At 36.9% G+C, this 27871-nt stretch overlaps 1 protein-coding gene and 1 long non-coding RNA gene across 6 annotated transcripts in view; one reads left to right on the top strand and one right to left on the bottom strand.

The window, feature by feature from the left end:
- Positions 1-25060, top strand: part of LOC100251858 (ABC transporter C family member 13) — a 191096-nt gene extending 166036 nt beyond the window's left edge. For 3 of the 5 annotated variants that reach the window (XM_059739701.1, XM_059739704.1, XM_059739703.1), the window contains 11 exons: positions 65-176; positions 296-349; positions 7478-7600; positions 17428-17526; positions 17738-17830; positions 17970-18080; positions 18167-18328; positions 18488-18675; positions 18842-19031; positions 23290-23457; positions 24621-25060. In XM_059739701.1, coding sequence (XP_059595684.1) covers positions 65-176; positions 296-349; positions 7478-7600; positions 17428-17526; positions 17738-17830; positions 17970-18080; positions 18167-18328; positions 18488-18675; positions 18842-19031; positions 23290-23457; positions 24621-24701 — 1381 coding nt within the window. In that variant the 3' untranslated portion in view covers positions 24702-25060. Of the gene's footprint in view, positions 1-64; positions 177-295; positions 350-7477; positions 7601-17427; positions 17527-17737; positions 17831-17969; positions 18081-18166; positions 18329-18487; positions 18676-18841; positions 19032-21843; positions 21924-23289; positions 23458-24620 lie in introns of those variants that run through there. The other 2 variants (XR_009466598.1, XM_059739702.1) reach the window with 2 other exon arrangements.
- Positions 3283-3677, bottom strand: LOC132254321 (uncharacterized). Its single transcript, XR_009466599.1, has 2 exons — positions 3430-3677; positions 3283-3381 (listed from the first exon to the last, which is right to left on the bottom strand). It is a non-coding gene; the product is annotated as an uncharacterized LOC132254321 (long non-coding RNA).
- Positions 25061-27871: the final 2811 nt, after the last annotated feature.

Genomic DNA, 27871 nt, shown 5'->3' with positions numbered 1-27871 from the left:
ATGTTGTGCCAGAGATTGTACGAGTTTACATGGTTTAACTCTATTTATTGATTGGATTCTGTAGGATGTCTTCAGATCTTTATACAATCGATGATTCCCTTCCATTCATTCTCAACATTCTCCTGGCTAATATTGTTGGCCTTTTGGGGATTGCAATAGTGTTGTCATATGTTCAGGTAACCAAAGATTGCATGCAACAAAACCATAGTACCATGTGAATTATTTTCCTTTTCTGTTATTTCATTCTTAGTTATCTCAGCCTCAAAATGTTACTTTTAATTCTATATATGTACAGGTCGTTTTCTTGCTTCTACTCCTGCCATTTTGGTATGTCTACAGTAAAATACAGGTATTCATTGTATCTTATATTTTACTTTGACCAGCCAAGGCTGATATTTTGATTAAGGATTCATCTCAATCCCTTCAGAAACTGAGGCTGCATTGGAAACCCAAAAGCCAAGTCAACTTAGTCTAGGCAGATTGTTTAGTAGGTGCCCATGACCCTCGGGTATACATGATTGTATTTTTCTAGTCGCTTATTATTACCTTATTTTGCTTTTGGAGAATATCCCTGATGTAGGACAACCCTAGGATGGTTGCCTACACTCAAGGGTAGGTGGGCTAGGGTTTTATTTTTAGGGTGTAAGGAGAGGAACAAGGAATAAACTTTGTGGTAGAGAAAATTATAAGATAAGAAATAGAGAGAAAGAAGAAACAATGAAGAAAAGATGGAAAACCTTAGAGTCTCACTAAGGCCTTCTAGGAGTCTCACCTAGAAGAAAATCAATGGAGTCTCACCATTGAGAGTTGCAACCTTGCAATGAAAGAAAATATAATATTATTCATAAAAAATTCATTCATTTGATTTACATTGATTAACCTATTTATAGGCTTCTCTAAGAAATCCAAAGTCTACTAGGACTCTAATAACCTATTCTACTAGGACTCTAATAACCTATCATGACTCAAATTCTAATTATATTATAACTCAACTAGCTAATCCTAATTAGACTCCAACAAATATTAATCCTAATTTAATTCCAAGTAATAATAATCCTACTTTAATTACAATTAATACTAATTCCCTTTCTTGATATATATCTTGAATATTCATCCTCATCAATTCCCCCTGACTTGAAAAAAACTCGACCTCGAGTTTTAGTGATTTTCCACGATCAATTGAAATTCCGAGCAATGCTTTCCACCCTTTCTTTCTTCGTCGTCTCTTTCCCATTGTAAGACAAGATCTCAAGATCTCTTGAACTTTTTCAATTTCATGCAAGACAAATACTAGACTTTGAAAAACTTTTTGATGTTGTACAACAAGTTGATAATTCTCGAAATAATTATGTGTCTTCAACAAACTTGTGGGAAGTTGTTTCCCACACTCTTCTTGTAAATTGTTTTGTGGAAGAATAAGATTCTTGAATTCCCTATATTCAAAAGAAATTTCAGCAGATTCTTCATGTTTGCCACCACTCACGATAATGTTTGGCCTTGGGAAGTCAAACATCGATTCTTCTGAAACTTCTTCAACTTCTTTGAGCTCTTCTATTGGTTGATCTAAGATTAGTTTCATCACCTCTGGCTTTCTAGATTCATCATTGATGATTTCTTCGTCTTTTCTAGTAACTTCGACTTGCTTTTTAATAAGAATATTTGATGGCTCTTCTAGTTTCAAGGGTGCTACTTTTTCCTCTGGTTGCTTATGTGGTGGAATTTCCTTCATTGGACGAAGGATCTTCTTTCGCCCATTGCGCACAAGTGTGTAAGTGTTCTCATAGCCATCATGTTGGACCCTTTCATCAAAAAGCCATGGTCTTCCAAGCATAATATGGGCAACTTTCATCGGCAAAACATCACACCATGCTGATAACTCAAAATTATTACTGAAATTAAACGTCACTAGACAACGAGAACTCACCAAAATAGATGCGTCATTTACCCATGCTATTTGATAGGGATTTGGATGATCTTCTGTCTTTAGATTAAGCTTCTCAACAAGCTCCTCTGAAGCTAGATTAGAACAACTACCTCCATCAATAATCAAAGTACATAGTCTCCCTTGACAAGCAACACGAGTTTGGAAGATGCTAGAGCTGGACTTCGAATGGAGATTCAACTTGAGATGATAGCTGCACACACTTATACCGTAGATGACGTTTATCAACTAGCCCTCAAAATAGAAGAAGGCCTCAAATTCCGGGTTTCCAGGCGTCCAAGTTCACAAATTGGGAGCACTTTCTCCAACAGGACAGCAAGCAAACCTTTAAGCACGTCAAACTTCAAAACTCCTAATCATGTGAATGGTGGGGGCAACACTCAACAAACTTCGAATGTGGCTTATAAGAATGGTAATAAGGGTAAAAATTCAATGAGTAATGGAGATAGAAAAGTAGACGTGACTCCTTTATGCTTTAAGTGTGGTGGGCATGGTCATTATGCTGTTGTATGCCCAACCAAAAGTTTACACTTTTGTGTTGAAGAACCAGAATCTGAATTGGAAAGTTACCCAAAGGAAGAAGAGACCTACAATGAAGATGAAGTTAGTGAAGAATGTGACTACTATGATGGTATGACGGAAGGACATAGTCTTGTAGTACGACCTTTATTAACCGTTCCAAAAGTAAAAGGAGAAGAAGATTGGCGACGTACTAGCATTTTCCAAACACGTATTTCTTGCCAAGGGAGATTATGCACCATGATCATTGATGGAGGTAGCAGTTTGAACATAGCTTCACAAGAACTTGTTGAGAAGCTAAACCTTAAAACAGAGAGACATCCAAATCCATTCCGAGTAGCATGGGTTAATGACACCTCTATCCCGGTAAGTTTTCGTTGTTTAGTAACATTCCTTTTTGGTAAGGACTTTGAAGAGTCTGTATGGTGTGAGGTCTTACCCATTAAAGTAAGTCATATTTTACTTGGAAGACCTTGGCTCTTTGATAGAAAAGTTCAACATGACGGCTATGAAAATACATATGCTCTGATACCAAAATTGATGTAGGACAACCCTAGGATGGTTGCCTACACTCAAGGGTAGGTGGGCTAGGGTTTTATTTTTAGGATGTAAGGAGAGGAAAAAGGAATAAACTTTATGGTAGAGAAAATTATAAGATAAGAAATAGAGAGAAAGAAGAAACAATGAAGAAAAGATGGAAAACCTTAGAGTCTCACTAAGGCCTTCTAGGAGTCTCACCTAGAAGAAAATCAATGGAGTCTCACCATTGAGGGTTGCAATCTTGCAATGAAAGAAAGTATAATATTATTCATCAAAATTCATTCCTTTGATTTACATTGATTAGCCTATTTATAGGCTTCTCTAAGAAATCCAAAGTCTACTAGGACTCTAATAACCTATTCTACTAGGACTCTAATAACCTAGTCTACTAGGACTCTAATAACCTATTCTACTAGGACTTTAATAACCTATCATGACTCAAATTCTAATTATATTAATCCTACTTAAAGTTTACTTAGGTCTTCCCTTTCTTCCTTGAATAAACTTTAAAAGGCTTTTCCCCATCAATTCTCCCCGGCTTGAAAGAACTCGGCTCCGACGAGTTAGATGCTTGATACAATTCATAGAGATCGGGGTTAATCTTCTGAAAATCCGTTGTCGTAATCCATGTATTCTCGGAATGTGGTTTGCCTCGCCATTTCACCAAAAATTTTTGGTATCCGCCTTGTCGAGTAGACACAAGTTGATCATCAAGAACATACTCGATCTCAGGACGTGGGTTAAGAGTAGGTGGTAATTGAAGATCCAACTCTTCACTTACATCGTTGTGATGGCCATGGTAGATATGTAAATCTTCCACATTAAATATTGGACTAAAATGCAAGTTTGAAGGGAGCTCTAACAAATAAGCATTCTCACCCAACCGCTTTAGTACCCGAAATGGACCCGCTTTCTTAGCTTGAAGCTTTTGATATGTGCTCGGATGAAATCTTTCTAGTCGTAAACGAACCATCACTAGATCACCTTCTTGAAACTGAATATATCTTCGATGTGCATCTGCTGCCTCTTTATAGTTCTCATTGCTGATTTTGATTTTTTCTCGTACCTTTTCATGTATATCTCGTATATGACGTGCAAATGCATCACCATCTTGGCTGGTGCGGACAGAAGTAGGTAATGGTATAAGATCAACAGGTTGCTTAGGTTTTAGCCCATATGCCACTTCAAAAGGTGAGTACCCAGTAGTACGATTAGTGGAGCTATTGAAAGCAAATTCGGCTTGTGGTAAGACATTATCCCACTTTCTCAACTGATCTCTCACAATGCATCTCAACAGATTACCAAGACTGCGATTGACAACTTCTGTTTGTCCATCAGTTTGAGGATGGAAAGAACTTGAAAATTTTAATTGAGTACCTAGCTTGGCCCACAAGGTTTTCCAAAAATAGCTCATAAACTTGACATCGCGATCAGAGACAATGGATTGTGGTAATCCATGCAATCGAACTACTTCTTTAAAGAATAAGGCAGCAACATAAGAAGCATCCGAAGCCTTCTTACATGGGATAAAATGTGCCATTTTGGAAAATCTATCAACCACAACAAATATAGAATCAAAGCCCCATTGTGTCCTTGGTAATCCAAGTACAAAATCCATGCTCAAGTCTTCCCAAGGTTTGGAAGGAACTGGTAATGGCGTATATAACCCCGTATTTTGCTTTGAACCTTTTCCTACTTGACATGCTCGACATTGTTTGATAACCTTCCAAACATCCTTCTTTAAACTAGGCCAAAAGAAGCGATCTTCCACCAAAGCAATGGTCTTATCTCGTCCAAAATGTCCGCCCATTCCGCCTCCATGAAGTTCCCATATGACATGATCACGTAGAGAAGTCCTTGGTAAGCATAAACGATTTTTATAAAACAAGTACCCTTCTAAAATCTAGAAATCAATACATGTTACTTTTGAACCACTCAAAAGAGAGGAATAAACATCTCCAAAATCAGCATCATTGTCATAGCAATGCTTTAATTCTTCAAATCCAATTGTAGTGGTTGACATGTTTACTAAGAGAAGGGTCTTCCTGCTAAGGGCATCAGCTACTTTATTTTCAATCCCTGCACAATGCCTTAAATTAAAGGTAAACAGTTGAAGAAAACTACTCCATTTTGCATGTCGAGAGTTAAGCTTCTTTTGAGAATTAAGATATCGCAAGGCTTCATGATCTGAATACAAAACAAATTCCTTGTAACTGAGATAATGTTGCCAATGCCTAATTGCTTGCACCACTGCATAGAATTCAAGATCATATGTGGAGTATTTTTTCTTTGCCCCATTGAGCTTCTCACTAAAGAAAGCCACAGGATGTCCCTCTTGGCTAAGGACTGCTCCAATTCCCACATGGGAAGCATCACAGGCCACCTCAAATGCTTTCTCAAAGTCTGGTAGGCGTAGGATAGGAGGGTTCACCGTCTTGGATTTGATTTAAGAAAATCAATGGAGTCTCACCATTGAGGGTTGCAACCTTGCAATGAAAGAAAATATAATATTATTCATAAAAAATTCATTCCTTTGATTTACATTGATTAGCCTATTTATAGGCTTCTCTAAGAAATCCAAAGTCTACTAGGACTCTAATAACCTATTCTACTAAGACTCTAATAACCTATCATGACTCAAATTCTAATTATATTATAACTCAACTAGCTAATCCTCCTCTTCATTTAGCCTTGGTATGTTAACCAATGGCTGCATAAAAAAGTTGTAGCCTTCAACCATGTTTGCATACGTTGCTCCACTCCTCAATTACATATGCCTTCAAGCCAAGAATTTTGGCTCTGATACCAAAATTGATGTAGGACAACCCTAGGATGGTTGCCTACACTCAAGGGTAGGTGGGCTAGGGTTTTATTTTTAGGGTGTAAGGAGAGGAACAAGGAATAAACTTTGTGGTAGAGAAAATTATAAAATAAGAAATAGAGAGAAAGAAGAAACAATGAAGAAAAGATGGAAAACCTTAGAGTCTCACTAAGGCCTTCTAGGAGTCTCACCTAGAAGAAAATCAATGGAGTCTCACCATTGAGGGTTGCAACCTTGCAATGAAAGAAAATATAATATTATTCATAAAAAAATTCATTCCTTTGATTTACATTGATTAGCCTATTTATAGGCTTCTCTAAGAAATCCAAAGTCTACTAGGACTCTAATAACCTATTCTACTAGGACTCTAATAACCTATCATGACTCAAATTCTAATTATATTATAACTCAACTAGCTAATCCTAATTAGACTCCAACAAATATTAATCCTAATTTAATTCCAAGTAATAATAATCCTACTTTAATTACAATTAATACTAATTCCCTTTCTTGATATATATCTTGAATATTCATCCTCATCAATCCCATCCCTGTACCTTAATCTTCTTCATTAATGCAGCAAAATATCATTGTTTCCTATCTAAAGCTTATTAGTTCATTATCAGGAAAAAAAAATATTTAAGTTTCTCAGGTATTACCTTTACTGGCTAGCCCCTTTGATATTTTGTAGGGTTTTTTTATTGCTTCTAATAGTTCCAAGAGTAAACTGCTGCCACACCTCAAGTCCATCAGGTGTTTTGTGTAATTGACATGGATCAGATTCTTGGATGCAAAGGCATCATTAATAATGGTTCAAAATATGAAAATATAGAGCATGCATTTCTACTTGTTAGAAACTGCTATAAGATAAGTTTTAAAAGAGAATATGACAAATGATTTCTGTTATAATTTACATTTTTATTTTCATTCTTGGAAGCACAAAGTGGGAATGGAAATGATTTCAGGTGCAGCAACATGGTAGATGACACGAAATATGGGATGAAAAATAATAAGTTCTCTCTCTATTAGATTGACTATACACACGGTTTATATAGGAGATTACAAGAGAAGAAATAGGAAACAAGATATATAATAGGAGACTAACTTATTCCTAAACTAACCTATTTCTAAATCATAAAACTATCTATTTACAGAAATAGGAAACTAATAAACCTATCTATTTACAGAAATAGGAAACTAACATAATAGGAAAAAAAAATCTCCTATTCTATTTATAGCTCAACAGTAGATCTCACCTTGAGGAGGTCCACGTGTTTCGATTGTGCACATAGCCTCCAAGCATCCAAATATAGTATTTGCCTAACATTGAACCTGCTAAAATAAAATGGTTTAATAGTTGAAAATGAGATTATTCAAGAATATACATTGAAAGCTGAGATTATACATTGAATTTCTATTTGTTAGTGATACTTTTGTAAAGAACATTTTGCATGAACATAATGGGAACTTTGGTTATTAATAAAAAGGACCATATAAAACTATGGATGAAAAAATAATGAAACTTGCATTTCATTCATAAAGAGCAATTGCTCCTCAAATACCAGAATTCTTATTCAGTTAGTATTGGTGGTTGATGCAATGAAATACTAGTACTCAACCATTACTGTTTTCTAATAAATTAGAAAAACTTTCAGTTTTACTACAGGTCAACATCACGGGAACTTCGACGGTTAGACAGTGTTTCTCGTTCTCCCATTTTTGCATCATTTACAGAAACACTAGATGGATCATCAACTATAAGGGCATTTAAGTGTGAGGTACACAAATGTTTTTGTTTCGAAATTACATGTCATTACTTCAATAAATGGTAGTACATTTTTTTTATCTCCATCAAGTATCAGAACACATGGTCCCTAAAGATAGCATGATGCAGTCCAGCTTTAACTTCCAGTTGTTTAAAGTTCAAGTGGAAGTTCAAAAATGACAATTTGGCATTTGTGTTAAGCATGTGGCATTTGTGTTAGGCATACAGAAAAAGGCAAGTTGGTTTGTTAACAATAAAACCAAGATCTTGTTTGCTTCTTTATTTAGGTAGTTAAATGTTGAGAGCTTTCATTGTGATGTATGTGAACTAGCAAACACAAGTGTACATCCTTTCTAACCAATAATAAAAGAAGTTCAAATTCTTTTCATCTAATTCATAGTGTTATTTGGGGTCCTTCCACTATCCGTAATATAACTGGGACACATTGGTTTGTGTCTTTCATTGATGAGTGTGGTAGGGTCTCTTGGATCTTCTTACTTAAACACAAATTTGATGTGAGTTTTGTTCTCTTAAATTTCTATAACATGATAAAAAAACCAGTTTGGTGTATAAATCAAGAGATTTTGGCCTAACAACGTCAAAGGTTATTTCAATCGAGTCCTAACCCTATACCTTCAACAAGAAATAATTCATAAGCGTTGGAAAATCTGACAATTGGAAATTCTGGCAGATTGGGTGGCAGATTATCGAATATTTTTCCTGCCCATATGAGTTGTAACAATTGTATAGCTGTACATAGAATCTCCTAGGATTTTTTCCTTTCTTAACATTCTTATTTTATTTATCTTTGATAGCATAATCATAGGCATTATTTCCTAGGCTATTTCTATACAATTATTCTGTATATCTTCATATGTAATCCTATACAATAAAACACAGTAGAAAGCATTTCAAAAAAGGGTTCTAGATCTAAATCAGAACAAGGTATCAGAGCTAGAATTTTCTTTGTTTAATCACTAGCAATTTCAATGTCCTACGCCTTTATTGCCAGGAATTTTTTTTTAGATCATATCCCATTAGTTTATGACCTTCTGTACATAGAACATTGCTCTAAATTAGGCCTTCACTGCCCCATTTTTATTTTTTTTTGACCTCCATATCTCTTCTTCCCCTCATAATGTCAAATACTTCAGAGACTGATTCTTCAATATCAGGCCAAGCCACAATCCAACAATCAACACCACTTGTTGAATTCCAGAATATAGTAAGATCCTTCAAACTCAATGGGGGAAATTATTTAGAGTGGTCACAGTTGGTAAAGACTTATATTAAGGGAAAAGGGGAGTTTAAGCCATCTCATTGGACCCGTTGTGAGCAAGGATGATCCAAGGTTTTTCGTGTGGGATGAAGAAGACTCTCAAATCATGTCATGGCCTTAGAACTCTATGCAACTAGAGATAAGCCGCACATGCATGTTCCTCTCAACAGCCGAGGAAATTTGGGAGTCCATGTGTCATACCTATTCTAAGGGAAGGGATGCAGCCCAAATGTTTGAACTAAAGACAAGGATTCACAACACCAAACAAGGTATTCTTTCCATAATTGAGTACTACACTGTTATTAAAGGTTTTTGGCTTGAACTTTATCAATATCAAAATTTAAGAATGAAGTGCAGCATAGATGCAACAATGCATTAAGAGTTCATTGAAAGAGAGAGGGTGTATGATTTCTTAGCAGGTTTGAATGTGGAATTGGATCAAGTAAAGGTCCAAATTCTTGGGAAAGAGTCATTGCCATCTATAAACGAAGCCTTTGCTATCGTTAGAGGAGAAGAAGGAAGGAGAAATATAATGTTAGAAAAGGGAAGCACCATGTACAAATCTGCTTTAGCCATCTCAAAACCAAGGAGAAATGAAGGAAGTGTTGTGGTTAATGTTGCAAACTCTGGTAGAAATGAAGGTAAGAAAATAAGTGAGAGAAGCTCTTTATGGTGCAGCTATTGCAAGAAATATTGGGACACATGGGAGACATGCTGGAAGCTCCATGGCAAGCCCCTAAATTTATTCAAGAGGAATGGGGGTAAAGGGGTTAATTCTGGCTATAAATCACGAGCTAATCTTGCTGAAAATGGAGGAAAACAGCAAGAAGAAAGCTTTGGACAAGAAATGAAGCTCAACAAGGAGGAAATTGACAAACTTAAAAAGGTTCATTTCCAAGCTGGAAAAACCAGAGGGACAGTCATTTTGCTCAAATGGGTAAGTATTCCTTCTCCTTGAGTGCCTCTAAAATTCAGTTTTCTAGCCCTTGGATCATTGATTCAAGGGCTTCGGACCATAGGACCAATTCTTCAAAAGTCTTTTCTAGTTACATTCCACGCCCAGAAAATCAAAAGATCAAAATTGCTGATGGTACCTTAGTAACTATGGCTGGTCAAGGGGATGTCTTGTTAACATCTTCTCTAACATTAAGAAATGTTTTACACGTTCCAAAACTATCAGTAAATTTGTTGTCTATTCCTCAAATTACTAAGGACCTAAATTGCTTAGTCAACTTTACACAATCTAAATGTTCTTTTTAGGACCTTCTTACAAGGAAAGTGATTGGGCATGCTAGAGAAGAAGGGGGACTTTCTCCTTGAAGCTGAAAGTGGCACAACATGTCCTACTCCTCATATCTATTTATCAGAACATCATACTCTAGCCGAGGAACAAGTTTGGTTATCCCGTTTTTGTCTTGGTCATCCACCTTTTTTATTGTTGAAAAAAATATTTCCTAATATGTTTGAAAAATTAAATGTTCAAAACTTCCAATGTGATGTTTATGAGTATGCTAAACATCATCGTGTGTCTTTTCCTTTAAGTAATAAGAAAAAATTTGTTCCATTTAGTTTGATCCATACGGATGTTTGGGGACCTATTAAAGTTCAAAGCATTTCAAGAGTAAGCCAGTTTGTTTTATTTGTTGATGATTGCACTTGGTTTACTTGGGTATATCTCATGAAACAAAAATCCAAGGTTAACATAATCTTCCCCATTTTCCATAACATACTAAAAAATCAGTTTGATGCCAAGGTCCTAGGAATAAGGTCAGACAATGGAAAAGAGTGCTTTAATCAATACCTTATACCTTATCTCCAAAAAGAAGGAATCATTTATTATTCCTCCTGTAATGATACTCCCCAACAAAATGGGATAGCCAAGCCTAAAAATAGGCCTATTAGAGATCACTAGAGCGTCATTTTTTCAAATAAATGTTCCAAAGTCATTTTGGGGAGAGGTTGTCCTAACTACCACATACCTCATAAATAGGCTACCCTCTCAAATTCTTAACTATTCTAGCCCTATTGAAATACTTTCTAGATTTTTTCCAAAATTTGAAGATTTCAACCACCTTTCCCTAAGGATCATTGGGTGTGTGGTCTTTGTACATATCCATGCTCGGCAAAGAACTAAACTTGACCCAAGAGCCCTTAAATGTATCTTTGTTGGTTATTCTCCTACAAAAAAAAGGATTATAAGTGCTATCACCTAGCTTCTAAAAGGTGTTTTGTCACTATGGATGTATTCTTTAATGAAAAACAACCTTTTTTTCCTAATCCTTATCTTCAGGTGGAGCCTTTTGCAAAAGATAAGGAATTCTTTCCTAACCTACCTACTCTTCCTTAGGTACCTAAAAATGACACTAGGCAAGGGTTTGTACTTTCGAAAGGGAATAAACAAGAGCATTGAAATTTTTTCAGATGCTGATTTGGGCTGGTTCTATGACAGACAGAAGAGCCACCTCTGGTTATTGCACTTTTGTATAGGGAATCTCGTTTCATGGCAAAGTAGAAAGCAATCTGTGGTTACAAGAAGCAGTGTTGAGGTTGAATTCAGGGCAATGGTGCATGTTATATGTGAAGGAATGTGGCTGAAAAGATTGCTTGAAGAGTTAAAAATTCCTACCAAGAGGACAATGAAGATGTTTTGTGACAATCAAGCAACTATAAGTATTGCAAAGAACGCTGTCCATCATGACAGAACTAAGCATGTGGAAATTAACTGTCACTTCATCAAAGAAAAATTCGAGGAAGGATTAATTAAAATGTTATACACTCCTACAAGCCTTCAGACTGCAGGCATTCTTACAAAGGCTCTTCCAAAAACCAGTTTTGAAGCTTTGATCAACAAGCTGGGAATGATTGACATCTATGGCCCAGCTTGAGGAGTGTGGAATTCCGAATTTAGAGCCCTATTTTGTAGGGCAATTTGAGGAGATCATGTGTTGTAGCCTATTTTAGTTAAGTTTTTTATTTGTTTAAAGAAAGAGATTAGGATAATGTCTCTAGTTTTTATGATAATATTTCCAGCCTTCTACTTTATTAGGATTGTTTTTCCCATTTGGGTCCCCATGAAGAGTCCTAAGGGCTGGACCATGGAAGGTTCCTCAGTTTATCAAAAAATAATAATAATAATCAAGGAGATTTGCTGATATTCTGCTGTCATATTTCTTATATAAGACCCTTTGTAATCATCTGGATTTTCATAATGAATTCAATAGAGTTTTCTACTCATTCTACATCTTCCTTTATTCAAACATTCCTGTTCGGCTCATGCTCAGCATCAGCATCATGTCAGATTTTTCCATATGACAAATTCAGGTTCTATATTGTTGAGAGAGAGAGAGAGGAGAAAAACCTTATTCATTCATTGTAATCTCTACTTACAATTGAGAGATATATATATACAAGGCTAGGAGTCCTAACTACCATACATGTGACCTATATTAACAAGGAAAGATAGTATACTATACATACATTATATTCAACACTCCCCCTCAAGCTGGAGCATATACGTCATATGCACCAAGCTTGTTACAAATATATTTAATCCTAGGACCTCTTAGAGATTTAGTGAAGATGTCTGCTAGTTGATCATTTGAATTGACAAAACTTGTAGCAACACATCCTGATGCGATCTTCTCTCTAATGAAATGACAGTCAACTTCAATATGCTTGGTCCTTTCATGAAAGACTGGATTGGATGCAATATGTAATGCGGCCTGGTTATCACAGATGAGTTTCATCTGTTCATCATTTCCAAATCTCAACTCCTGAAGAAGATGTCTCAACCATATGAGTTCACATGTTGCCAAAGCCATAGCTCGATACTCGGCTTCAGCGCTAGATCTGGCCACTACATCTTGTTTCTTACTCTTCCAAGATATTAGATTACCTCCAATAAAAACACAGTACCCTGAAGTGGAACGTCTATCTGTGGGTGAGCCAGCCCAATCTGCATCTGTGTAACCAACAACTTGAGTATGACCTCTGTTCTCGTACAATACACCTTGGCCTGGTGTACTTTTGATATATCGAAGGATACGGATTACGGCATCCCAATGGCTATCACATGGTGACTGTAGGAATTGACTAACAACACTCACAGGAAAAGAAATGTCTGGACGAGTAATGGTGAGATAGTTCAATTTACCTACGAGCCGTCGATATCTCCCGGGGTCTCCTAAAGGCTCCCCCTGTCCTGGTACAAGTTTGACATTCGGATCCATAGGTGTGTCTACCGGTTTGCAGTCTAACATACCGGTTTCTTCCAGGATGTCTAAAGCATATTTCCTTTGGGAAAAGACCACACCAGAACTAGATTGAGCTATCTCAATTCCCAAGAAATACTTGAGTTTCCCCAAGTCTTTGGTCTGAAAGTGGGTAAAAAGATGTTGCTTTAGTTTTTGAATACCATCCTGATCACTGCCTGTAATGACGATGTCGTCCACATAAACAACCAGATAAATACACTGCCCCAAAGAGTTATGATGATAAAAAACTGAATGGTCTGCTGTACTGCGAAGCATGCCAAACTCTTGAACAACAGAACTAAAACGGCTAAACCATGCTCGAGGGGATTGTTTCAAGCCATATAGAGAACGGCGTAACCTGCACACTAAACCAGACTCCCCCTGAGCAACAAAACCAGGAGGTTGCTCCATATAAACTTCCTCGGCAAGATCACCATGAAGGAAGGCATTTTTAATATCCAACTGATAAAGAGGCCAAGAACACATAGCAGCCATGGAGAGAAGCAAGCGGACAGAAGCAATCTTGGCAACAGGAGAGAATGTGTCACCATAATTAGAACCATAAACTTGAGTATAGCCTTTAGCAACTAAACGGGCCTTAAGGCGATCAACCTGACCATCAGGACCAACCTTAACTGCATAGACCCAACGACAACCAACTGTAGATTTACCAGAGGGTAAAACAACAAGATCCCAAGTGCCATTAGAGTGCAGAGCAGCCATTTCATCCACCATTGCCTGTCGCCAGCCTGGATGGGAAAGAGCTTCATGGGTGCTCTTTGGAAGAGAAACAGAGGATATAGCAGAAACAAAAGCAGAATAGGGTGAAGATAATCGATGATAACTCAAAAAATTGTAAATAGGATGAGGATTACGAGTAGAGCGAGTACCTTTCCGAACAGCAATAGGTAAGTCATTAGGAGAAGGCAGAGCCGGGGCAGGTGAAGCCGAAGGGATAGGAAGTGAGTCAGCAGGTGCCTCAGGAAAAGGGAGAGGAGCAACGACACGAGGGCGACGATGATAAACCTGAAGTGGTCGAGGGGGCATAACATCAGGTGGGGAGACAATGGGAATGGGCAAGACTTCAGAAACAGGAAGAGACTCAGAAGTGGTGGAAAAGAATGGTGAGTCCTCAAAGAAGGTGACATCAGCGGAGATAAAGTACCGATGAGTCTCAAGGGAATAACAACGATAACCCTTCTGAAGTCTGGAATATCCCAAGAAGAGGCACTTCATGGCTTTGGCGGAAAGCTTGTCCTGTCCAGGAGTGAGAATATGAACAAAGCAAGTACAACCAAAGACACGAGGAGGAAGGAAATAAAGTGGTTGGTCAGGGAAAAGAAGGGAGTGAGGAATCTGATCGTGTAAGACAAAGGAGGGCATACGATTAATCAAATAACAAGCGGTAAGAACAGCGTCCCCCCAAAAGCGAAAAGGAACATGACTATGGAGGAGGAGAGTACGAGCTGTCTCAACAAGATGTCGATTCTTGCGTTCAGCTACCCCATTTTGTTGAGGAGTATGAGCACAAGAAGACTGATGAAGAATCCCATGATGAGACATAAACGAAGTAAATTGGGCTGAAAAATATTCCCTGGCATTGTCACTGCGTAACACACGAATAGAAATATTGAACTGGGTTTGGATTTCAGTATAAAATTTCTGGAAAATAGAGAATAACTCAGCTCGATTCTTCATTAAAAATAACCAAGTACATCGAGAATAGTCATCAATGAAAGTGACAAAATACTGAAATCCTAAAGTAGACGCAGTCCGACAAGGACCCCAAACATCAGTGTGGACAAGCTCAAAAGGAGACTTTGCCCGATTATTCAAACGCTTTGGGAATGAGACACGAGTATGTTTCCCAAGCTGACATGACTCACACGGAAGCGACGACAAAGTTGAAAAACGAGGAACCATCTTCTGGAACTTGGAGAGACTAGGGTGGCCCAGACGATTGTGAATGAGGAGAGGAGCATCAGTGGAAATGCAAACTGCAGGAGATGAATCTGAGGTGAGGTGATAGAGGCCTTGAGACTCACGTCCTATGCCAATCGTCTTCCCCGTACTCCGGTCCTGCAAGGTCACAAATTTATCAGAAAAGGTAATAGAGCAATTAAGAGTACGAGTGATTTTGCTGATGGAAATAAGATTAAAAGGACATTCAGGAGTATAAAGGACAGAAGTGAGAGGTAGAGAAGGCAGAGGAAGGGCCAAACCAATACCTTTAGCCACAGTTTGAGAACCATTAGCTAAGGTAACAGTAGGTAAATCAGAGGTAGTAGTAATAGAGGAGAAAAGATCCTTATTACCAGATAGGTGATCAGATGCTCCAGAATCTAGAATCCAGGGTCCAAGAGAAGATGTGTGGGTAAGGCAGGCAGAGGCATTACCAGGCTGGGCAACAGAGGCAATAGAAGCCTGAGATGTCTGAGATGCGGAGGAGCTCGGAGGCTGAGACAGCGGAGAATCAGAGGACTGGGCCATATGGGCAGTGCGAGGAGGTCTTCCATGTAACTGATAGCAACGATCGCGAGTGTGGCCAAGTTTATTGCAATAGGTGCAATGAGGACGTTGGCCTCTACCTCGGGTACCACTGCGTCCTCCTCGAGAGGTAGTTTGAGAAACTAACATAGAAGAATCTGAAGCGCTATCAGATGGCAAAGTCTGAGTGGACGAGATACGAAGGAGGCGAGCAAACACATCATCCAAGGACGGAACTGATGAACTACCAAGAATCTGATCACGAATAGGCTCAAGATCCGGACGGAGGCCAATAAGAGTAAGGACCATGAAGAACTTGTCAAGCTGTGTTTGTTGAGCCCCAACATCAGGAGTAAGAGGCATCACAGTCAAGAACTGCTCTTTAAGAGAGGCAATCTGACCAATATAAGTAGATAGATCCAAGTCCTGTTGGCTGAGATGGACAATAGCAGAAGCCACCTTATAAAGACGCTGGATATCATTCGTGTATAATCCTTTGGCCTGAGTCCAAAATTTAAAACAAGTTTTATAGGCCTGAAGATGAAGAAGAATCCGGGGATCAACCGATTGCCATAATACACTACACAACTGTGCATCTATCTTCCTCCACTGTACGCGGTCAACCTCAGGGATATCTGCCTCCTGGGTAACCAAATGATCCTCATATCCTTGACCCATAAACCAAAGTTCAACAGAGGCAGACCAGGAGAGATAATTCTCACTGCCAACCAATTTCTCTGAGGTAATCAGAGGAGATCCAGAGAGAACAGACGTAAAGATCTGATTTTTGGTGGTCATATTCACGTATTTGGATCGAAGAGAGCCCTAAGATGGGTTCAGATTTCGGCGGAGAGAGAAAAACAGTGAAACCACGGCTGTGAGAGGTGCAATCAATGGAGAAAAAAAGGTCGTGACGTGCCTGGAGAGGAAGAGAAGCAGCACCCAAGCCTCGGGGATGGAGGGGGAGCCCTGTCGGAGGTGGCCGGAATGGCAAGAAGGCCAAAACCAGGGAAAAAATGGAGATGCAGGGCTCGGGGAGGACTGCCGGAGGGCTAGAAGGCCAAGACGGCGCCGAACGAGCCTGGAGAGGTGTCGGAAGTGGCCGGAAAGTGGGCCACGCGCCGTCACGCGCCGACGCGTGGGTGACAGGCCGGAGGAGAAGGGCGGCGCGTGGGGGCGCGTGAGATGCCGGTTGCCGGTGGGGTTTCCACTGGCGTGTAGATCAGCCTCCGGCGGTTCGGAATATGTGGTCGTTTCCCGGAAAAAATGTCGCCGGAAAATGTCGCCGGAAAAGGTTGCCGGCGTGATGGAGATCCGACGGCGATGAGGTTGTCCGGGGTGGTTCGGAAAGAGAGTGAGGGGACCGGAGTGAAAACACGGTCACGGGACGGTTCGCCGGAATTGAGTACACGACTAAACCGAAAAAAAAAATTAGGTTTTCTCCTTTGGCTCTGATACCATGTTGAGAGAGAGAGAGAGGAGAAAAACCTTATTCATTCATTGTAATCTCTACTTACAATTGAGAGATATATATATACAAGGCTAGGAGTCCTAACTACCATACATGTGACCTATATTAACAAGGAAAGATAGTATACTATACATACATTATATTCAACATATATATATATATTGAAAGGTCCATAAAAGTAGGTCAAATGAGCAAGATGTTCTTTCTCCTATTAGATCGGCTGTTTTCACTTTATCTTTTTTCAAGTTTTTGGCTATTAAATTATTTTCAAATGTACTCGTTCTTAGAATGATGAATATTAGTAGTTAAATCAAAAAATAAAACCACGGTCACACTGTCATTTTGAGCAGGACTTATTCTTCACCAGATTTTCTGAGCATGTGGCATTGTATCAGCAAACTTCTTACTCAGAGTTAATAGCGAGTTTGTGGCTTTCCCTTCGCCTTCAGGTATCTTACAGACTCAAAACAGCTACATTCAGTTGAGACTTAAATGCCTTTACTCGGATATAAAAATAGTGCAACTTCATGTTTCTGATATATGCTTCCCAATTTTTATGCCCTGAAGCTTCATTCTAGCAAGCACTATTATTCGTAGTAGTATAGAATGTTATCTTCAAGCTGCTGAAAATTGCTTTGGTAACCGTTGAACTTCTTTTAGTTGTTAGCAGCATTGGTCATCTCATTTGTTGCCATGATGGCTGTTATTGGATCTCGTGATAGTTTACCCATTAGTTTGGGCACCCCAGGGCTTGTAAGTTTTTGAACTCCTCATTTGTCTTCAGATTTTTCCAACCTCTTTCTTTACAAAAACTGTTTAATTGCTGCACTTTTTTAGTACCTTCCACATGTTATGATAGCTGCAAAATATTTTGAGGTGCTTTTCTCTACAGGTAGGCTTGGCTCTCTCTTATGCAGCTCCAATTGTGTCTTTGTTGGGAAGTTTCTTAACAAGTTTCACTGAAACAGAAAAGGAAATGGTTTCTGTTGAAAGAGTTCTTCAGGTATGAATATAGAACTAATGCTATACATTTACCAGGGACACTCTGATTCTGATAATTAATTTAATGTATTAGTTCTGTCATTCTAGTATATGGACATTCCTCAAGAAGAACTCAATGGATGCCAATCTTTAAGTCCAAATTGGCCATCTGAAGGATATATCATGTTTCAGAATGTATCCCTGAGATATTTGCCTTCTTTGCCAGATGCACTTCATGATATTACTTTCACCATTTCTGGAGGAACACAGGTGATGGCATATACTTAACAACTGTATCTGTTAGTTTATTTGAAGCACGGTTTACATCAAGATGCAATCATTTTTTGCCCCTGGATACAAAGACTTCAGGCTGTTTACTTAGTTCATGCTTTAAAGTTAACATTCCCAATCTTCATATTATTCTATCAGGTTGGAATCATTGGGAGAACAGGTGCTGGAAAATCTAGTATATTGAATGCCCTTTTTCGCCTCACCCCAATATGTAAAGGATGTATTTTGGTGGATGGATTAGACATAGCTGATGTTCCTGTTAGAGATCTCCGCTCACATTTTGCAGTTGTTCCCCAGAGTCCATTTTTATTTGAAGGATCTTTAAGGTATTCAGCCAAAATATTTATGTTCCTGCATTGTAATTCCTTTGATTACTTATTCATTCAACTTAAGCTACTGGGTTTTTCATTTTTTGTGGATCCAAATTAGACAGTTACATTGTAGTTTGAAATCAAGCTATGCTTCAGTTTGATTTTTTTTGTGAATTTCTAGGGATAACCTAGATCCATTCCGGGTTAGTGATGACTTAAAAATTTGGAAGACTCTAGAAAGATGTCATGTCAAGGAGGAAGTAGAAGTAGCTGGAGGGCTGGATATTCATGTTAAGGAATCTGGTACGTCATTTTCTGTTGGGCAGCGGCAGCTTCTTTGTCTTGCACGGGCACTGCTCAAGTCTTCTAAGGTAAAAAGGGTATTATTTTTCAGAAAAATAATTTAAAATGCTCCTAGACTATGAAAGACTAAACACCTGAGTATTTTAAATTCATCTGCCAACTTAATTTAGATATTACATGATGGTATTTATTTTGAGCATAGAGATTCTTAAATTTAAATTTCCTGTTATTTGCTTTTCTATTTTAATAGATCTCGTGCTTGCTCCTTTTTTTATTTGGCTTGAAGAATATCATCATTGCTTTGTACTTTTTACCTTTCAATGAAAATTTTGTTTCCTATCAAAAGGAGAAGACCAAAATGGAAAAAAGACAAAAAAAAAAAAGGATAATAAATAAAACAAAGAGAAAAGTATCTAGTTGACAACTCAAATGAACAAAAAACTGAAGCTGCACTTTTTCAGTTTAAGGAGGTAACTTGGCTTTGACCAAAATGAAGTTTTTTTCTTATGAATTATAGGAACTACAGTGATGGTAATACATTGCATACATGTGTCCATGTGTCTAGAAGACAACATAATATGGAGTCAATTAAGCAGAAAGTCATAGTTGATAGACAGGGTCACCTAAATGTCTGTCTTCATTTTTTGTCAATTTTAGCTAGGTTATCCAACATAAACCATGCTGCCATATCTTGTTTCTCATCTGCAAATTAAGTACTTAATCATGCTTGATGAAAAAGTTGATAGGCTAAATGGTTGTGTTAGTGGAGATCATGGGTAGAAATGTTCCACCTAACTACCTCTAGTAGTATCCACTTTTTCTTCTTCTTCCTTTTTTTGTTTTCTGTTTTCTCTGGGGATAAGAAACAATGATTTCATTGCATTGAAATAGTATAAGCACACAGAAGGATGAGAAATACCTTTAAACAATAAAATATTTTCTTATAAGTCTGACAATATTGGAGAATTGGTGCAATAATTTTTGTTTCTTTTTCCGTACAGTTGATTTGATTTATTTCTTGATTTATTTCCTATAATTAGTGGTTGATGTTGTGTAGAAAATCTGGGCCTAGAATAGAGTAATTTCAATTTTTTTTTCCCATTATAAACGTTATAAATATGTTGTAAATATATTAAGTGAATATACAAGTATTATTTAGAAATCATTCTTTGTTTCCATGGTATAAGAGCCTTGTGCTCAGTAGCTTTTTTTTTTTTTTTTTTTTCTCTTCTATCTATGGCTTGAATTGCTAGCATTAGTCCCAATTTTTTCAATTCTCAATTGCTAGAATTGTTCACTTATCCTTTTAGCCTTCATAGTTGGCGTTGGTTCAAGGGATTGGTTTAAAACTCGGTTTTCAGTGTTTGTGGTTCACGATCTCCCTATTGTAAAGAAACAACTTGAATGTAAGTGGACGTTTACAATAAATTATAGGGGAAAACGGGACACTTGAGAGGTACAAAGCAAGATTGGTAGCTAAGGGATATATTCAAACTTGTAGGATAGATTACCAAGAAACCTTTACTTTAGTGGCAAAGATTGATACTATTCAGATATTGTTATCCCTCAATAATAACTTAGATTAACCCTTGCATTAGTTCCGATATAAAGAATGCATTCCTCCATGGGAATTTAGAAAAGGAGATTTATATGAAGATCTTAACTGGTCTAGAATAAAATTTCAAGGGGAACAAGGTTTGTCAATTGAAGAAGGCTCTGTAAGGGCTTAAACAATCCCCCAAAGCTTGGTTTGGAAGGTTTGCTTAGGCAATGAAGAACATGAATTATATTTAGAGTCAAGGGGATCATATATTGTTTGTTAAACCCTCTGGGAGTGGGAAAATAACTACTCTCATTGTGATTGAGAAGAAATAAGGAGATTAAAAGAGAAGTTGGAAAAAAGTTTGAAATTAAAGACCTAAGAAAACTTTAATACTTTCTGGGATTGAAATTACTCCGTCAAAGAAAGGAATTCTCATTTAACTGCAAATGTATATTTTAGGTCTCTTCAGAGAAACCAATTGTCAGGGTGTAAGCCAGAAAATACACCCATCAAGGCTGGTCACAAACTTGATGAACCAGAAAGTCCTCTAATTGAGAGAGAGAGGTATCGGCTCTTAATGGGTAAGTTAATTTACATATTACATACTAGAATTGATATACCATATGTTGTGAGCCAATTTATGCACAATCCTAAGGAGCTACGCATAGAGGCGTTATTTAGATACTTGAATGCTTAAAGTTAACTCATGGAATAATACTTTGTTTTAGAAAACTGAGAGGATGATACTTAAGCTTTATGCAGATGCTAATTGGGTAGGACCAGTCACTAGCAGAAGATGAACATCTGGCCATTGTACTTTCTTAGGAGGAAATTTGGTGGCTTACAGGGGTAAGAAACAATATGTGGTTTCTAAGTCGAGTGCTAAGGTTGAATTTAAAGATATAGCACATGGACTGTGTGAGTTTCTTTGGATAAAAATTATTCTTAGTGTTCTCAGAGTAAGTTGGGAAGGTTCTATGAAAGCTCTGTTGTGACAAGAAGTCTGTTATTAGTACAACCACAATTTAGTTCAACATAACTGAACTAAGCATTTTAATGAGAATTCAAAATCAAATTAGATCATACAGTCAGGAGGACTTTGTTGTCAAAGATAAGAAGTTAAACTCAGTTGAACAGCCTAAAATTCTATGATTGATTAGGTTGATTTGTAGCTATATTTAAATCATTCTACAACTGTAATTGCCTGTAGGAGTTTTACTACTGTTTTCCAATTGTTTTTCTCCTAGTTTTTAGCCTTGATCTTAGCCTTACTCATGTACTAGGCTGGGTCTCTTATGGATAGAAGATTAACTTTGGGATATTGTATTTTGCAAGAGACAACCTTGTTAGATGAGTAAGAAGCAGCCGGTTATAGCACAATCTATTGCTGAAGCTGAATTCTGAGCAATGGCCTAAGGTATATATGAAGTCTTGTGGATTACAATTTTACTCGAGGAGTTTAAATTGGAACCTAAAGAGCCTATGATGATCTATTGTGACAATAGAGCAATAATCAATATTGCACATAATCCAATTCAATATGATTGCACCAAACATGTTAATGTGGATAGGCACTCCATGAAGGAAAAAATCGAGAATGGACAAATTTTCATACCTTTGCCACAACCAAGAAGCAGCTAGCAGTTATTTTCACAAAGGGAATTTCGAACACAATGTTCAACTCTATAGTTAGCAAGTTGGGAATGCATGACATCTTTGCATCAACTTGAGGGGGAGTGCAAGAATTAAGGCAGATTCTAAGGTCTAATTGTGTCCTAGAATCTGATTTAGTCGATGATTTATCATAATCTTTAGCATTTTTCAGTAACTAATAGATCGTGGGGTGTTTCTAAGGATAACATGACTTTATTATAATCTTTGTTTAGCTTTTTTAATCTGTACAATGTGTGTCAATAGCCTCATAAATTTTTCTAATCAGTGAAGGGACAGCTTATTCCTAATATTTTCTTGTTCTTGCTCTCATAATTCTCACTTCAATTAGATAAACCTTGATCTTTCTTCTATATTTTCTGTTGAATCCCAGGAAGCTATCCATCTTAGCTGCCTTCCTCAAGTCCTCCAGAAACCATCCAATCTCTTCCTTTTTCAAAACCCAAGGAGAAATAGTACCTGGGCTTTGCACTAATATTGAAATTGATGTCCCACCAAACTCATCTTCAAATCTTAGCTCAAAGGTTTTCCTTTCCATATTGCTCAAGCTTCTTCTACTTCTTTCCATAGGTTTGGAGAGCTGTAATGACAGAATAAAAAGCTCCACATTCAATTTTTTTTCAATTTTTTTAACAATATAGAATAGCATGCAACTTGGTTCAGGTTTATCATCAAACCAGATAAAATAAGACACAAGTCAATTCCAGAAAATCTAACAAGTATGCCTGATATGGATCAAGGTTGGTTTTGTTTGTTTCTCAGTTCAGCTGCCCAATATATGAAAACTTGAGAAAAAATAGGTAGAGAAAGAATGGTGTATAACCTGGAAAAGAAACATCCATACTAAAACTGCTATATTCTCATTTATATCATTTAATGTCAGATAGACTCATTGCAAACATAGGATCAGAAGAAAGTGAGAAGGAAAAGAAAATTTTGATTAGTTTGCTGGACCTGTTGACCTGTTGATGAGATACCTGGAGCTGTTGGTTTTCGCTCCAGTTAGGCATTATCAGGTTTAGGGATATTATTGAGCATCAGGGAGAACAATGAGGCTGAGACTTGATCCTAATTCATAATTTACACATATTGAACAGCATGAAAATTTTCAGGTATTGTGTCTGGATGAATGCACGGCCAACATAGATGCTCAAACATCTTCAGTACTACAGAATGCCATACTTACTGAATGCAGAGGCATGACAGTGATCACAATTGCTCACCGGATTTCCACAGTTTTAAGCATGGATAATATCTTGATTCTTGATCGAGGCATCCTGGTATGCTTTTCTTTTCTCTCATCACGTGTGCTTATCATTGTAATCTTTATGCTTAAGAGGAGATATCAGTCTCTGTTCCCAAAAAAAAAAAAAAAAAAGAGAGAGAAAAAGAAAAAGAGGAGATATCAGTCATTTTCCAATAAAAAAAAGGTGTTAGAATGTTTAATAGATGTTGGAGATCTCATGGGTTGGCCTTTGAGAAAAGTATTGTGATGCAGCACATATGCAAGGTTTTGAAATCTATTACTTAATGGATCAAACAGGCAAGATCTCTGACATGCAAATTGTTAATCTGTAATTAACCCAAAAGCTTAAGCTATCAAGCTAACACCCTCCCTCACTTTTTAGCCCTAGCCTGGAGGTGGACTGGTGGAGAGACATATAACCAATAACACACATGGGGACAAAGAGGTCAAACCTAGACATCTAAGAACCAAAGCTCTGATACCATGTTAAATCATCAATCGACTTACAAGGTTATTAGGTAATGAGCATAATGATGTAAATCATGTTAAACCATGAATTGCAGAATAACATACATATTCCATCCACTCATGATTCACAATTAAAGATGTCAGGGTAGAATTTGTTCATTGTTGTCCCACCCATGAATATGAGCCATATTTACTGAGGATGCTCCCGATTATAGTCTGAATTTATTTATTATTCAATTCAGGTCACCCTAGTGTTAATCATTCTTTCACACTCCATCTAATATTAGTTTAAAAGGTGGAGTTAATGGTCAAAGATTTCTTTGATCTTAGGTGGAAATGCTGCTTCATGAGGAACTTTAAGAATCAGTCAGAAATGGGCCTCAGTTGGTGTGTTGGATTAGCATTTCAACACCTATAACTTCTTAATGTTTTGTTACTTCTCAGGAGTTGTATAAGGCTACAGAACCATTATTTATTTATTAACCATGAAATATAATCTCATACGGGGAATCGATTGCCCAATCTTCTACCAAATTATCAAGAAATTGTGCACTTGTTCCAATTGTCCTACACATTGGAAAATCGGCATCTGGTTGAAACATTTAATTATGTTATTATGAACCCGACCATACCATAATAACAAGTATAACTTGTTAGGGCTAGCTAGACAAGTGCTTGATTTCTTCCTTATGCATTGTGCTTAGTTCCTTTTTCTCTGCCCTTGTGTAGGTTGAACAAGGAAACCCGCAGGTTCTTCTACAAGATCACTCCTCCAGATTTTCAGGTTTTGCTAAAGCTTCCACAATGTGAGACCAGATGAACAAAATAAAATTCTGAGATCATGTGATGTAGCAAAGACAAATTTCTAGGCTAACCTACACTCAAAACATGGAAGGGTTTGAGACAAACCTGATGTTCCTGGAGTATCTAACTAAGGCCATCAGGTCAAGCACTAGTGCTCATCTGAAAGAATTTTAGCTTGAGAAAGCATGTTGTATTTTGGGCTGGGATCTTAGAAGGATCTGATTCTGATTAGAGATTATGACCTGAAACTAGTTGTAACTTGTTTCTAAATTGGTGTTTGACCAAAAGTATCGGATGTCTCTAGTATGAACAATGGATTAGGTTGGATTATTTCTTCTGTTTCATACTCTAAAGCTTTTATTTAACCTTCCCCTGGCATTCGCTAAGGAGATTCAAGTGCCCCTTATGTTTTTATTCTTTATGCAGAATGTCTTGGTAGGAGTATTTCCAAAATTTCCAAGGAATGATAGTCCTTTTTTGCATGACTAGAGCAGTTAGAAAGAAAAAACACTTCTCAAATTTCTTTCTCCCAAAAATCTTTTTAAAACTATCGTAGTTTATGCTTATTAGAATCCATATGAAACTCATATTTTGAAAAGATAAATTTAATATAACAGTAATTTATATTAAATTATAGTATTGTGGATTATGTGAAAAAGAGAAATGTTAGATTTTTTTGAAAAAAAATGTAGAACGGAAAGGATATTGTAGGATATTCTTTTTACTTCAATGTCTCTTTTTAAACCTCTGGAACTGCCACTTTTATAGGAATTTCACTTAATATTATTCAATTTAGTTGACTCTCAGTTTGTAATTAGGAAGGGGTGAATAATGTTTAGAGAGTTTGATTTCGGTTTTTGACATATTTTGTACATGTTTTGTGTAATAATGGATGGGTATAGTCTTACTTTGACCAGTTTTGTATTTTGTGGGAAGAACTTTTCATCCCTCTCGTGAACCTTACTATTATCGATGTATATTTTATTTTTGATTAAAATAATAATAAAAATAATAATAATAAACTAATAGTAATTTATTATGGCTATATTGAACTTGTCATTTGATAAAGACAAAATAAAAAATTAAAGGAAAAAAATCATCATGATCTTGCCTTTTAAAAAAAAAAAAAAATTAGTTTTGACATTGATTTTTATCCTTTCAAAACGAAAAGTTTAGTATTTTTACATTGAACTCGTTTTTAGTATTTTGTAACTAGTTTTTTTAACATTTTTGTATTGATCTTTATTTTTTTAAAAAAAAGAAAAGTTCAATATAAAAATATTGAACTCGTTTTTTAAAAGATAAGTTCAATATAAAAATACTAAAAATACTTAAACTTGGTATATTCGCAATGAACAAGTGGGATTCCAACTTATGAAGTAGGGCTTCATATCTCATATCTAAGATTTGCTGATAATTGTATTATTGTTTTTCAAAATCATTCATGAGAGCAACTAATATTATGGGGAAAAAAAAATATAACTATGGAAAATACTTTAAATGCATATGCAATGATGATGATGATGATAATTTTGGTTTAAAAAAAAATTATCATACATCAATACATAATAATTTCAAGAAAAAGCCAAAAAATATATTTTTCTTAGTTAAATTTTCCAATAAAATTTGATTTTTAAAAACAATTAAGAATTGTTCTCACAACCCATTATTTGAGAATTGTTTTTGAAAATATTACCTAATATATCCTAAACTCTCTTTCTTTATTTGCTTGGAATTAAGTATTCCATCCTAAGTACAAAAGGTGGCCTTGGCATCATATGTTCGTTACTAAACTTGGAGAGAAATAAGTATGCGGAGAAAGAAAATATTTTTAGCGTTGAAAAAGAAGTCGAATGATTCAATATATAGTTGGGAACAAGATTGTGGGTTTTAACAGTTTATTGGTAATAGTAGAAGGATTCTCTCTTAGAGTGAATGATACAAGTTAATAAAATTGATTGGATGTTGGTAGGCTTCCCCAACTGAGAGTTTGAGGGCCTCAACCCACAGACTGGCCTGAACCCAACGGGCCGAATGTGGTTGGTCACGCCTTAACTGGGCCACAACCCTAGGGGTAAGTATGGGTGCGGTCGGCAAGGCTACCACTTGCGCCCTCTACTCTAACTAACTATCCAGTTATTTTATTAGAGTATTTATTTGTTTTTAATTTTCAGGAATATTTTATTTTTCATAATTATCTCTCTAATTGCCCATATATTTAAGGCTTACATTCTCAATAAAATAAAACGGATAGTTGCATTTTTCCTCTGTGATTTCATGGTATCAGAGCAGCAGCAGCACATCTAGGCCTAATTCAATCTCATGGCAAAGACTGCCATGATGGAAACGAGTCTTCAGTGGCTACTTCAGGTTGTCCACAGTAGATGGTTAAACGAGTCTTTAGTAAAGAGGACTTATTCAGACGTCAGAAACTTAGCCCAGGTTTATGAAATCAGGTACAAATTGAAGGAGACCAAACAAGGTAATCATTGTGTAACTCAATATTACACTAATCTTCAAGCTTTATGGCAAGAGTTAGATTTATTTATAGAGGTCAATTGTTGTCCTAAGTGTATTGAAAAAAAAACAAACAAAGAAGGTTAATAGAGAAGGAAAGGTTTTTTGATTTTTTTGTAGGTGTCAACGAGGACCTAGATGAGATGCGAGGAAGGATTCTTGGAAAGGAACTAAGTGTTTGATGAAGTCAGAGAAGAGAAGCATTCAAACGGTTATGTCGTGGCTTCAAAAGGGGGTGAAAATAGATACCGTGGGGAGCAAAGAACTAGAAGAACACTGTGTTGTGATCATTGTAACAAACTCGACCACACCAAAGACAAATGTTGGTTGCTATAAGGAAAACCTGCCAATTGGAGACCTAGACAGAGTGATGGAAGGAGCTTTTAAGTTGTAGCAGATGTAGGAACGACCCTAAAAGGGAAGAATATGCAACCACTCAAATATCACTTAGCAAGGAACAAATGGACCTATTGTATCAATCACAACAGCCCAACAACAATGTTGAATCTTGTAATCTTGCTCAAACAGGTAATTTCTTAGCAGCCTTTAGTGTCACAAAAAATTCAAAAGCACCTTAGATCATAGATTTAGGTGCTTCAAACTATATGACAAGTACTTTTCAATTGTTTTCTTTATACACTCCTTGTTCCAATAATCTA

The sequence above is a fragment of the Vitis vinifera genome, chromosome 9 (genome assembly GCF_030704535.1).
Source record: "Vitis vinifera cultivar Pinot Noir 40024 chromosome 9, ASM3070453v1".
Lineage (NCBI taxonomy): Eukaryota > Viridiplantae > Streptophyta > Magnoliopsida > Vitales > Vitaceae > Vitis > Vitis vinifera.
The sequence above is the reverse complement of the archived record's forward strand: the minus strand, read 5'-3'. Positions and strand labels throughout refer to the sequence as shown.